At 40.7% G+C, this 13,394-nt stretch overlaps 1 protein-coding gene across 4 annotated transcripts in view; it reads right to left on the reverse strand.

Annotated features, from left to right (window-relative positions):
* Positions 1-13,394, reverse strand: part of CEP164 (centrosomal protein 164) — a 150,495-nt gene that overhangs the window by 107,735 nt on the left and 29,366 nt on the right. The window contains exon 1 of one of the 4 annotated variants that reach the window (XM_056542783.1): positions 3,587-4,724. The exons of the other annotated variants lie outside the window; for them this stretch is intronic. Within the exon in view, the coding sequence (XP_056398758.1) occupies positions 3,587-4,633 (1,047 nt within the window). The 5' untranslated portion in view covers positions 4,634-4,724. Of the gene's footprint in view, positions 1-3,586; positions 4,725-13,394 lie in introns of those variants that run through there. 4 annotated transcript variants of the gene reach the window in all.

The following is a 13,394-nucleotide window of genomic DNA, read 5'->3' on the forward strand; positions in this document are numbered from 1 at the left end:
TCTCCCCTTAAAACTGATGAGAGACTCATTTCGGCTGCACTGACGGCATACCATTCATTGGACCTGGCCAAAAAAGAATTAGGGTGGTGGGCGATGAACTGCCTGGCGTACAGATTAGTCTGCTCCACCATTAGATTGACCAGGCTGTCACTGAAAAAATAACTGAAAAAGTCGAATTCAGTGAACCCAACCGTGTCAATCCGGATTCCGGAGTCGCCAACAAACTCCGGAACCCGTGGCTGATAACCCTCTGGGGGTCTCCAGACAGGTTCACCGGAAGGGGGCTCCGGTAAAATCGCCTGGAGGGGGGGTCGGACTCCTAGTACGATCGGCATTGTCGCTCGTACTAGTGCCGGCCACTGGGCCACTTTCATGGGGGGTGCGTGGCCTCGGCTCGCGGCGTCTCACCCGCCGTGCAGGGGGCTCATCATCACTGCTAGATGATGAGGAGGACGATGAAGAACACAGGAATGTTGGATCTTCATAGTCCTCACTGACAGATTCGGGGAGGGTGTGTAGTGAGTGCTTGGTTTAACTATTAGATATAACGGTGTGTGATTAGAAATCACATACCATTATATAAGGGAGGGAAAAAAATTGCGGACAAAAAAAAAATGGGGAGGCAAATGCAGCGGGGGGCGGGATTTATTTTATTTTTTTTACTTTTTTACACTCACTCCTACCTTGCCCTGGAGTATATTCTTTCCCTGCTCTGTCCCTGCAGATCTTCTTCACTGAGGGGGCTCTGATCGTACAAAGGGGGGGGGGTCCCTGGCACCTTCGAGCAGCTTTGCCCCATGACTGAACTCAGTTAACGGGCAGAGCTGCAAGAAGATGCAGTTAACCCCTCCCCTGCCGGCTGCTATTGGCTGGACGATCGTCCAGCCAATAGCAGCGCTCCTGGGGGGGGGGGGGTGACGAAATCGCCACCTCCCCATAGATACAGTGGGTGATAGGGGGTGTATTGTACACCCCCGATCACCTTGTATCTCCGGGTCATCGGGTCACACGTGACCCGTATGACCCGAATACCAGCGGATCGGTAGTGTGAATTCACTAACGATCTGCCACGATCGCCGACACGGGGGGGTCTGATGACCCCCCTCTGCATTTGCACGGGATGCCTGCTGAACGATATCAGCAGGCATCCCAGTCCGGTCCCCGCCCAGCGCGCGGCAGGGACCAATATTCCCATGGGCGTGTGAATACGTCCTGGGTCCTTAAGTACCAGAAAGCCAGGGCGTATCCATATGCCCTAGGTCCTTAAGGGGTTAAAGGGGTACTCTGGTGAAAAACTTTTTTTTTTTTTTTTTTTAAATCAACTGGTGCCAGAAAGTTAAACAGATTTCTAAATTACTTCTATTAAAAAAATCTTAATCCTTCCTGTACTTATTAGCTGCTGAATACTACAGAAGAAATTATTTTCTTTTCTAAACACAGAGCTGTCTGCTGACATCATGAGCACAGTGCTCTATGCTGACATCTCTGTCCATTTTAGGAACTGTCCAGAACAGCATATGTTTGCTATGGGGATTTCCTTTTACTCTGGACAGTTCCTAAAACGGACAGAGATGTCAGCAGAGAGCACTGTGCTCATGATATCAGCAGACAGCTCTGTGTTTCAAATGGAAAATTATTTCCACTGTAGTATTCAGCAGCTAATAAGTACAGGAAGGATTAAGATTTTTTTTTTACAGAAGTAATTTACAAATCTGTTTAACTTTCTGGCACCAGTTGATTTGAAAAAAAAAAATTAAAAAAAGTTTTTCACCGGAGTACCCCTTTAAACTCACCTGGGGCAAGTAACAGGTGTGGCCAATATGTGGCCACACCTGAAAGCAAATAAAAAAGGAGAGACGTTCACTTAGTCTTTGCATTGTGTGTCTGTGTGTGCCACACTAAGCATGGACAACAGAAAGAGGAGAAGAGAACTGTCTGAGGACTTGAGAACCAAAATCGTGGAAAAATATCAACAATCTCAAGGTTACAAGTCCATCTCCAGAGATCTAGATTTGCCTTTGTCCACAGTGCGCAACATTATCAAGAAGTTTGCAACCCATGGCACTGTAGCTAATCTCCCTGGGCGTGGACGGAAGAGAAAAATTGATGAAAGGTGTCAACGCAGGATAGTCCGGATGGTGGATAAGCAGCCCCAAACAAGTTCCAAAGATATTCAAGCTGTCCTGGAGGCTCAGGGAGCATCAGTTTCAGTGCAAACTATCCGTAGACATTTAAATGAAATGAAACGCTATGGCAGGAGACCCAGGAGGACTCCACTGCTGACACAGAGACATAAAAAGCAAGACTATTTTTTGCCAAAATGAACTTGAGTAAGCCAAAATCCTTCTAGGAAAAAGTCTTGTGGACAGATGAGACCAAGATAGAGCTTTTTGGTAAAACACATCATTCTACTGTTTACAGAAAACAGAATGAGGCCTACAAAGAAAAGAACACAGTACCTACAGTGAAATATGGTGGAGGTTCAATGATGTTTTGGGGTTGTTTTGCTGCCTCTGGCACTGGGTGCCTTGAATGTGTGCAAGGCATAATGAAACCTGAGAATTACCAACGGATTTTGGGTCACACTGTACAGCCCAGTATCAGAAAGCTGGGTTTGCATCCGAGATCTTGGGTCTTCAAGCAGGACAATTACCCCAAACATACGTCAACAAACTAAAATGGATGGCAATAAAGCACTGGTTCTGAAGTGGCCAGCAATGAGTCCAGATGTAAATCCCATTGAACACCTGTGGAGAGATCATAAAATTGCTGTTGGGAAAAGACACCCTTCCAATAAGAGAGACCTGGAGCAGTTTGCAAAGGAAGAGTGGTCCAACATTTCGGCTGAGAGGTGTAAGAAACTTATTGATGGTTATAGGAAGCAACTGATTTCAGTTATTTTTTCCAAAGGGTGTGCAACCAGATATTAAGTTAAGGGTGCCAATAATTTTGTCCAGCCCATTTTTGGAGTTTGGGGTGACATTATGTCCAATTTGCTTTTTTTTCTCCCTTTATTTTGTTTAGTTCCAAAACACACAAAGGGCATAAACATGTGTATAGCAAAACATGTGTTACTGCAATACTTTTCTGTGAGAAATACTTCATTTTCTTGAAAAATTTCAGGGGTGCCAACATTTACGGCCATGACTGTATATGTATAGACGCACGCGCGTCGCCCAGAACATCCTCTTCTAAATTCAGTGAATTGCGTGCAGGGGGTGGGGCTTGCCGGCTCAATTTACATATTAAGATGTGGAGTCACGGACAATGAATATGTATATAGCACTTTTTTTTTTTTTAAACTGTATTCTCTAACGTCTTACCTCCATTTTGGTACAGAATTTATGTGCCCCATTCTAATAATAATAATAGAGCTCAGTGCTTTAGTTATGTATTGAAAGTTAATAAGAGGATTTTATCCCATGATGTGGGCATTTAAGCATGCTGGGGGCAGAGACCACTTCTGTAGTGAGTTTAGTTCTGGAGAGAACTATCAGATCCATATCCTATATACATATAAAGCTAGCCATACAACTTTTGGCCAATGATAGTCTCATGCTGATTTCTACTTTATTTCTTCCCTTACCTTTATGTTATTTTGCATATTTTTCCGAATACCGTCTCCTGCTACTCTTTCTAGGCTGACTGTGTCACTATCTCTTTCCACCTGGGCTTCACCGCAGGACGGTATTGGCATCGATACAGCAGGCTTATGTAACTTCTTGCTAGCTGAATATCCAGCACTTCTTTGTTCATCCTTAAGGTTCATTGCCTCCTCCTCTAATTCACTATTCTGTTTCTTCATATAGGACACTATTAATAAGGGCCTGGTTTTTATATTCCATACATCTGACTGATCACCAATAGGAAGCACACTGGTGTGATATTCTGCCAGATTATGCCTGACTTCGGTATTCAATGGTTTCTCTGGATGTCTGAAGTCAGCAAGCTTTTGAGATGTGCAAGGACTGCGCTCCTGTTGTTGCTGTAGAAACCTGTTTGGGTGGCATTCAATGCTTTGGTATGACCGAGAGCAATCTGCTTTTGAAGGAGACAAATCACTCAATTCGTCCAAGGTGTCTTTATATGTTGGAGAATGGAAATCGTTAGGAAGATGCTTTTTAATAAAAAGAGCAAAGTCTTCAGAAGATGTCTCTTGTAGACCATTAAATTCCACATTCTCTGAGCAATGGCTTATTTCTCTACAGATGTTTTCTATGGTGGCACATGTTGGCTGCATCTGCTCTGGTTTTCTGTTTGCACTTATTCCCTCAATGCAACGTTCCAGGTACTGTTCACTATTCTGCAACTGACCCTTCTCTTGGAGATGAGCCTCCTTAGTAGCAGCAGGAGAGATATTATTTAGTCCTTCCATATGTATAGTCACCTGATGCGGTTTAATCATTTTTACTGGTACTTCTCCCTCACTGAGATCACTAGTTTGTTCTATCACATTTATATAAGGGCACTTTACATAAGAGTCATCTGTGGCCCTTGACAAGTCTAATGCTGTATAAGGTATGGGTGTTTTGCGTGGCACACCAGTACATGGAGGTGGACCGCACACTTGAATTTTTTGCTTACAGTCATCCACAGCGAAGCTTCCTGCACTCCATAGATATCTAGCTGCCATTTTGACATCATGTTTTGTCTGCTCTCTTTCTAAAGGCTGGAGTCTGTGAGGTACTCTGGCTCTCCCTGTACAATATATCTCAGCTTCTACCTCCACCTCTGCTTGTAGAGCCTAAATATACAATACATAGAATTTATTAATACAAGACTCTGCACATACTATTGTAAGTCAGTCTACCTTAATCATCCCCCTCCTGGTCTACATTATCTAAGAGCTAGTTACCTATTGGTCTATATAAGAAATTCCTTACCTCTGGGTCTATACAACAGTTCTTCTGGGTCTATCTAAGAGTTCTAGCCCTCCTAGTCTATACGGTAAGGCTAGGTTCACACTACGGAATGTCCAGACGGAAGATTTTCGTCTAGAGATTCCGAGTGCGGCCAGCGCCGACTGAATCAGTCGGCGCAAGGACCGAACTGACATTGCAGTCCCCAATAGACTGCAATGTGTTCCGCGAGTAGGTCCGCCTAAAGAAAGAGCACCACCATTCTTCAGGCGGAAATTTTAAAGCGTATTTGCCATTCACAAATTCCGCTTCCAAAATTCCGAAGTGTGAATTTGTGAACAGAAAACCGATTGACTAGCTTATACATTTTAGCAAGCAGAATTTCTGCCTGCAATTTTAAAGCGGATATTCCGTAGTGTGAACCTAGCCTAAGAGTCCTTTACCTCTGGCCTATACAACAGTTCTTTACTTCTGGGTCTATATAAGAGTTCTAATACCTCTTAGTCTATAAAGGAAGTTCTTTACTTCTGGGTCCATACAAGAGTTTTTTACCTCCTAGTCTATATAGTAAGAGTTCTTTACCTTTGGCCTATACAACAGTTCTTTACTTCTCGTTCTATATAAGAGTTCTATCACTCCTAGTCTATATAGTAGGAGTTCTTTACCTATTGGCCTATACAACAGTTCTTTACTTCTCGTTCTATATAAGAGTTCTATCACTCCTAGTCTATATAGTAGGAGTTCTTTACCTATTGGCCTATACAACAGTTCTTTACTTCTCGTTCTATATAAGAGTTCTATCACTCCTAGTCTATATAGTAGGAGTTCTTTACCTATTGGCCTATACAACAGTTCTTTACTTCTCCTTCTATATAAGAGTTCTATCACTCCTAGTCTATATAGTAAGAGTTCTTTACCTCTGGATCTATACAACAGTTCTTTACTTCTCGTTCTATATAAGAGTTCTATCACTCCTAGTCTATATAGTAAGAGTTCTTTACCTCTGGATCTATACAACAGTTCTTTACTTCTCGTTCTATATAAGAGTTCTATCACTCCTAGTCTATACAGTAGGAGTTCTTTACCTCTGGGTCTATACAACAGTTCTTTACTTCTCGTTCTATATAAGAGTTCTATCACTCCTAGTCTATACAGTAGGAGTTCTTTACCTCTGGGTCTATACAACAGTTCTTTACTTCTCGTTCTATATAAGAGTTCTATCACTCCTAGTCTATATAGTAGGAGTTCTTTACCTATTGGCCTATACAACAGTTCTTTACTTCTCGTTCTATATAAGAGTTCTATCACTCCTAGTCTATATAGTAGGAGTTCTTTACCTATTGGCCTATACAACAGTTCTTTACTTCTCATTCTATATAAGAGTTCTATCACTCCTAGTCTATATAGTAGGAGTTCTTTACCTATTGGCCTATACAACAGTTCTTTACTTCTCATTCTATATAAGAGTTCTATCACTCCTAGTCTATATAGTAGGAGTTCTTTACCTATTGGCCTATACAACAGTTCTTTACTTCTCGTTCTATATAAGAGTTCTATCACTCCTAGTCTATACAGTAGGAGTTCTTAACCTCTGGATCTATACAACAGTTCTTTACTTCTCGTTCTATATAAGAGTTCTATCACTCCTAGTCTATACAGTAGGAGTTCTTTACCTCTGGGTCTATACAACAGTTCTTTACTTCTCGTTCTATATAAGAGTTCTATCACTCCTAGTCTATATAGTAGGAGTTCTTTACCTATTGGCCTATACAACAGTTCTTTACTTCTCGTTCTATATAAGAGTTCTATCACTCCTAGTCTATACAGTAGGAGTTCTTTACCTCTGGATCTATACAACAGTTCTTTACTTCTCGTTCTATATAAGAGTTCTATCACTCCTAGTCTATACAGTAGGAGTTCTTTACCTATTGGTCTACACAACAGTTCTTTACTTCTCGTTCTATATAAGAGTTCTATCACTCCTAGTCTATATAGTAGGAGTTCTTTACCTATTGGTCTATACAACAGTTCTTTACTTCTCGTTCTATATAAGAGTTCTATCACTCCTAGTCTATATAGTAAGAGTTCTTTACCTATTGGCCTATACAACAGTTCTTTACTTTTCGTTCTATATAAGAGTTCTATCACTCCTAGTCTATATAGTAGGAGTTCTTTACCTATTGGCCTATACAACAGTTCTTTACTTCTCATTCTATATAAGAGTTCTATCACTCCTAGTCTATATAGTAAGAGTTCTTTACCTATTGGCCTATACAACAGTTCTTTACTTCTCGTTCTATATAAGAGTTCTATCACTCCTAGTCTATATAGTAGGAGTTCTTTACCTATTGGCCTATACAACAGTTCTTTACTTCTCCTTCTATATAAGAGTTCTATCACTCCTAGTCTATATAGTAAGAGTTCTTTACCTCTGGATCTATACAACAGTTCTTTACTTCTCGTTCTATATAAGAGTTCTATCACTCCTAGTCTATATAGTAGGAGTTCTTTACCTCTGGATCTATACAACAGTTCTTTACTTCTCGTTCTATATAAGAGTTCTATCACTCCTAGTCTATATAGTAGGAGTTCTTTACCTATTGGTCTATACAACAGTTCTTTACTTCTCGTTCTATATAAGAGTTCTATCACTCCTAGTCTATATAGTAAGAGTTCTTTACCTATTGGCCTATACAACAGTTCTTTACTTCTCGTTCTATATAAGAGTTCTATCACTCCTAGTCTATATAGTAGGAGTTCTTTACCTATTGGCCTATACAACAGTTCTTTACTTCTCCTTCTATATAAGAGTTCTATCACTCCTAGTCTATATAGTAAGAGTTCTTTACCTCTGGATCTATACAACAGTTCTTTACTTCTCGTTCTATATAAGAGTTCTATCACTCCTAGTCTATATAGTAGGAGTTCTTTACCTCTGGATCTATACAACAGTTCTTTACTTCTCGTTCTATATAAGAGTTCTATCACTCCTAGTCTATACAGTAGGAGTTCTTTACCTCTAGATCTATACAACAGTTCTTTACTTCTCGTTCTATATAAGAGTTCTATCACTCCTAGTCTATATAGTAGGAGTTCTTTACCTATTGGCCTATACAACAGTTCTTTACTTCTCATTCTATATAAGAGTTCTATCACTCCTAGTCTATATAGTAGGAGTTCTTTACCTATTGGCCTATACAACAGTTCTTTACTTCTCATTCTATATAAGAGTTCTATCACTCCTAGTCTATATAGTAGGAGTTCTTTACCTATTGGTCTATACAACAGTTCTTTACTTCTCATTCTATATAAGAGTTCTATCACTCCTAGTCTATATAGTAGGAGTTCTTTACCTATTGGCCTATACAACAGTTCTTTACTTCTCATTCTATATAAGAGTTCTATCACTCCTAGTCTATATAGTAGGAGTTCTTTACCTATTGGCCTATACAACAGTTCTTTACTTCTCGTTCTATATAAGAGTTCTATCACTCCTAGTCTATATAGTAAGAGTTCTTTACCTCTGGATCTATACAACAGTTCTTTACTTCTCGTTCTATATAAGAGTTCTATCACTCCTAGTCTATACAGTAGGAGTTCTTTACCTCTGGATCTATACAACAGTTCTTTACTTCTCGTTCTATATAAGAGTTCTATCACTCCTAGTCTATATAGTAGGAGTTCTTTACCTATTGGCCTATACAACAGTTCTTTACTTCTCGTTCTATATAAGAGTTCTATCACTCCAAGTTTATACAGTAGGAGTTCTTTACTTCTCGTTCTATATAAGAGTTCTATCACTCCTAGTCTATATAGTAGGAGTTCTTAACCTCTGGATCTATACAACAGTTCTTTACTTCTCGTTCTATATAAGAGTTCTATCACTCCTAGTCTATATAGTAGGAGTTCTTTACCTATTGGCCTATACAACAGTTCTTTACTTCTCGTTCTATATAAGAGTTCTATCACTCCTAGTCTATATAGTAGGAGTTCTTTACCTATTGGTCTATACAACAGTTCTTTACTTCTCGTTCTATATAAGAGTTCTATCACTCCTAGTCTATATAGTAGGAGTTCTTTACCTCTGGATCTATACAACAGTTCTTTACTTCTCGTTCTATATAAGAGTTCTATCACTCCTAGTCTATACAGTAGGAGTTCTTTACCTCTGGATCTATACAACAGTTCTTTACTTCTCATTCTATATAAGAGTTCTATCACTCCTAGTCTATATAGTAGGAGTTCTTTACCTATTGGCCTATACAACAGTTCTTTACTTCTCGTTCTATATAAGAGTTCTATCACTCCTAGTCTATATAGTAGGAGTTCTTTACCTATTGGTCTATACAACAGTTCTTTACTTCTCATTCTATATAAGAGTTCTATCACTCCTAGTCTATATAGTAGGAGTTCTTTACCTATTGGCCTATACAACAGTTCTTTACTTCTCATTCTATATAAGAGTTCTATCACTCCTAGTCTATATAGTAGGAGTTCTTTACCTATTGGCCTATACAACAGTTCTTTACTTCTCATTCTATATAAGAGTTCTATCACTCCTAGTCTATATAGTAGGAGTTCTTTACCTCTGGATCTATACAACAGTTCTTTACTTCTCGTTCTATATAAGAGTTCTATCACTCCTAGTCTATATAGTAGGAGTTCTTTACCTATTGGCCTATACAACAGTTCTTTACTTCTCATTCTATATAAGAGTTCTATCACTCCTAGTCTATATAGTAGGAGTTCTTTACCTATTGGCCTATACAACAGTTCTTTACTTCTCGTTCTATATAAGAGTTCTATCACTCCTAGTCTATACAGTAGGAGTTCTTTACCTCTGGATCTATACAACAGTTCTTTACTTCTCCTTCTATATAAGAGTTCTATCACTCCTAGTCTATATAGTAAGAGTTCTTTACCTATTGGCCTATACAACAGTTCTTTACTTCTCGTTCTATATAAGAGTTCTATCACTCCTAGTCTATACAGTAGGAGTTCTTTACCTCTGGGTCTATACAACAGTTCTTTACTTCTCGTTCTATATAAGAGTTCTATCACTCCTAGTCTATATAGTAGGAGTTCTTTACCTATTGGCCTATACAACAGTTCTTTACTTCTCGTTCTATATAAGAGTTCTATCACTCCTAGTCTATATAGTAGGAGTTCTTTACCTATTGGCCTATACAACAGTTCTTTACTTCTCGTTCTATATAAGAGTTCTATCACTCCTAGTCTATATAGTAGGAGTTCTTTACCTATTGGTCTATACAACAGTTCTTTACTTCTCGTTCTATATAAGAGTTCTATCACTCCTAGTCTATATAGTAAGAGTTCTTTACCTCTGGATCTATACAACAGTTCTTTACTTCTCGTTCTATATAAGAGTTCTATCACTCCTAGTCTATATAGTAAGAGTTCTTTACCTATTGGCCTATACAACAGTTCTTTACTTCTCGTTCTATATAAGAGTTCTATCACTCCTAGTCTATATAGTAGGAGTTCTTTACCTATTGGCCTATACAACAGTTCTTTACTTCTCGTTCTATATAAGAGTTCTATCACTCCTAGTCTATACAGTAGGAGTTCTTAACCTCTGGGTAAATACAACAGTTCTTTACTTCTGGGTCCATATAAGAAGAAAAATGTATCAGATTGTGGGGGGTGTCAGATTGTAGGGGGTCCAACCACTGGGACCCCCGGCTCTCCTCCTGAAAGAAGCGATGGCCGACATGCTCCCTCAATGCATCTCTAAGGGAGAGCCGGAGCGCTGCACCGAAATCTCAAGCTCTCTCATAGAGCTGCATGGAGCTGCATTCAGAAGTAGAACCGGAGCACCGTACAGGATATCATGGGGGGTCCCAGCAGTGGGACCCCTGCGATCTGACACTTATCCCCTATCCTTGAGATCCCCAACATAGACACCGGTGGCAGCAGTGAGGACTGCTTAAAGGGCTATTTCAGGGGGAAAAACTTTTTTATATCAACTGGCTCCAGAAAGTTAAACAGATTTGTAAATTACTTCTATTAAAAAAATCTTAATCCTTCCAGTAGTTATCAGCTGCTGAAGTTGAGTTGTTCTTTTCTTCCTGACAACAGTGCTCTCTGCTAACGCCTCTGCTTGTCTCAGGAACTGTCCAAAGCATTAGAGGTTTGCTATGGGGATTTGCTCCTACTCTAGACAGAGACAGAAAAGAATAACTCAACTTCAGCAGCTGATAACTACTGGAAGGATTACGATTTTTTTAATAGAAGTAATTTACAAATCTGTTTAACTTTCTGGAGCCTGTTGATATAAAACAAAGAAAAACATTTTTTTCTGGAATTCCCCTTAAAAGTAACAAGACTTCCACAAGTGGATATAAGATCTAGAATAGTGTGTCTCCAAACTGAGCCCATCCAGATGTTGCAACTGGAGGGCCATTGTTTGGAAGGCCACAGTTTTGTAATATAGGTATTTTAGTAACTAACAACTTCTGGGCATCATATAATTGCAAAACTATTTTTATTATTCGGAGAACACCTTTAACTGAAAATATCCAAAAGTTAAACCTTTCTGTAGAAATGATATAAACGTTCATACACAACAGAATACAAAAAAAACTATGATCGTTGAGATTTCCCAATAACCAAACTCATATTATGTTGGAAAATAAGAGGGTGGTAGGACACAGATTATTATTAAAAAAGACCCCCGCGATCTCTGGGCCAGCAGCGCCGGCGGCCAGAACACGGAAGAGTGCAGCTTCCGCGTTCGTGACGTCATGCCCCCTCCATTCATGTCTATGGGAGCGGGCGTGGCAGCTAGTACATAGCCATCACGCCTCCTCCCATAGACGTGAATGGAGGGGGCGTGGCGGCTTGCATTGCCAGACATTGGGCACAGGGGTGCCCTGCCGGACATCGCGGGGGTCCCCAGCGATCTAACATCTTATCTCCTATCCTTTGGATAGGGAATAAGATGTTTCTAGCAGAGTACCCCTTTAAAGCCATGTGTTATGCACTGCCCTCTATAGCCCTGCACTAGGCATAACACAACGTATACATTTTTCCCAGAGTATCCCTTTAACAAGAAGCAAGCTATAACAGAAATAAGTGACAAAATAAATGGTCATGAAAGAGGCAGTAATTCTGGGAAAAATAAGATGTGATTATATACATTATATGTTCTACAACCAATATGGTAAAGGGCTCGTTCACATCTATATACAACAGCAGTATCCAGGAAGATATGTTTAAATGGTGCCTAAACCTTTGCTATGGTGTACTCAGACTAGATTTACTAATAAAACTTTACATTTATATGTTTATGATAAATAATATGTTAATATTTATTCAAATGTAAAAAAAAACTATATTGATTTGGAAAAAAAAAGGGCTGCATGCACTAATCGTGTGGTATTGCGAGGTATAACTTTTTGTTGTTTTGTTTTCTTTTACCGTATATACTCTAGTATAAGCCGAGTTTTTCAGCACCATGGTTCATGCTGAAAACGCCCCCCCCCCCCTCGGCTTATACTCGAGTGAACTCTCCCCCTGTCAATCCCTTCTCAGTGGTCTTCAACCTGCCGACCTCCAGATGTTGCAAAACTACAACTCCCAGCATGCCCGGACAGCCATCGGCTGTCTGGGCATGCTGGGAGTTGTAGTTTTGAAACATCTGGAGGTCCGCAGGTTGAAGACCACTACAGCCTTTGTCGTCAACCAGACCCCCCCTTTAGTCTTCTACTCACCTCCCCTGGTCCGGGCCATCTGTGCTGCAAGGACCGTCCGGTGGGGAGGTTTAGTCGTTCCAGGCTGTCCATCTTCACCGGGAGGCCCTCTTCTCCGCTCCGGCTCTGGACGTCCGTGTGCAGCAGATGTCCGTGACGTCCCTGCGCATGAACGTCCCTGTGCGGCGGCGTCAAAGCAACGTCACTAGTCCGGGGCCAGGCACGGAGCGCGGAGAAGAGGGCCTCCAGGTGAAGATGGACAGCCCGGAACAACTAACCCTCCCCACCGGACGGTCCCTGCAGCATAGATGGCCCCGACCAGCTCACCCTTCCTTCCCACCGAGGGGAGGTGAGTAGAAAACTAAAGGGGTGTTTGGATGATGACGAAGGCCGCAGTGGTCTTCAGCCTGCGCACCTCCAGATGTTTCAAAACTACAACTCCCAGCATGCCCGGACAGCCATCGGCTGTCTGGGCATGCTGGGAGTTGTAGTTTTGCAACATCTGGAGATCCGCAGGTTGAAGACCACTGATGAAGGGATTGACAGGCAAAGATGATGAAAAGGGGGGGGATGATGACAGGCGGTGATGATGATGGGAGTGTTAATGACGGGGGTCTGGATGATGACATGGGGGATGATGTATTTCCCACCCTAGGCTTATAGTCGAGTCAATAACTTTTCCTGGGTTTTTGGGGTGAAATTAGGGGCCTCGGCTTATACTCGAGTATATACGGTACATAGTTTAATATAAAGGACATGTTTAAAATATATGCAAACCGATACCACAAACAATTACGTATACTACGAAAACAAATGCAACATT

The sequence above is a fragment of the Hyla sarda genome, chromosome 10, assembly GCF_029499605.1.
Source record: "Hyla sarda isolate aHylSar1 chromosome 10, aHylSar1.hap1, whole genome shotgun sequence".
Taxonomy (NCBI): domain Eukaryota; kingdom Metazoa; phylum Chordata; class Amphibia; order Anura; family Hylidae; genus Hyla; species Hyla sarda.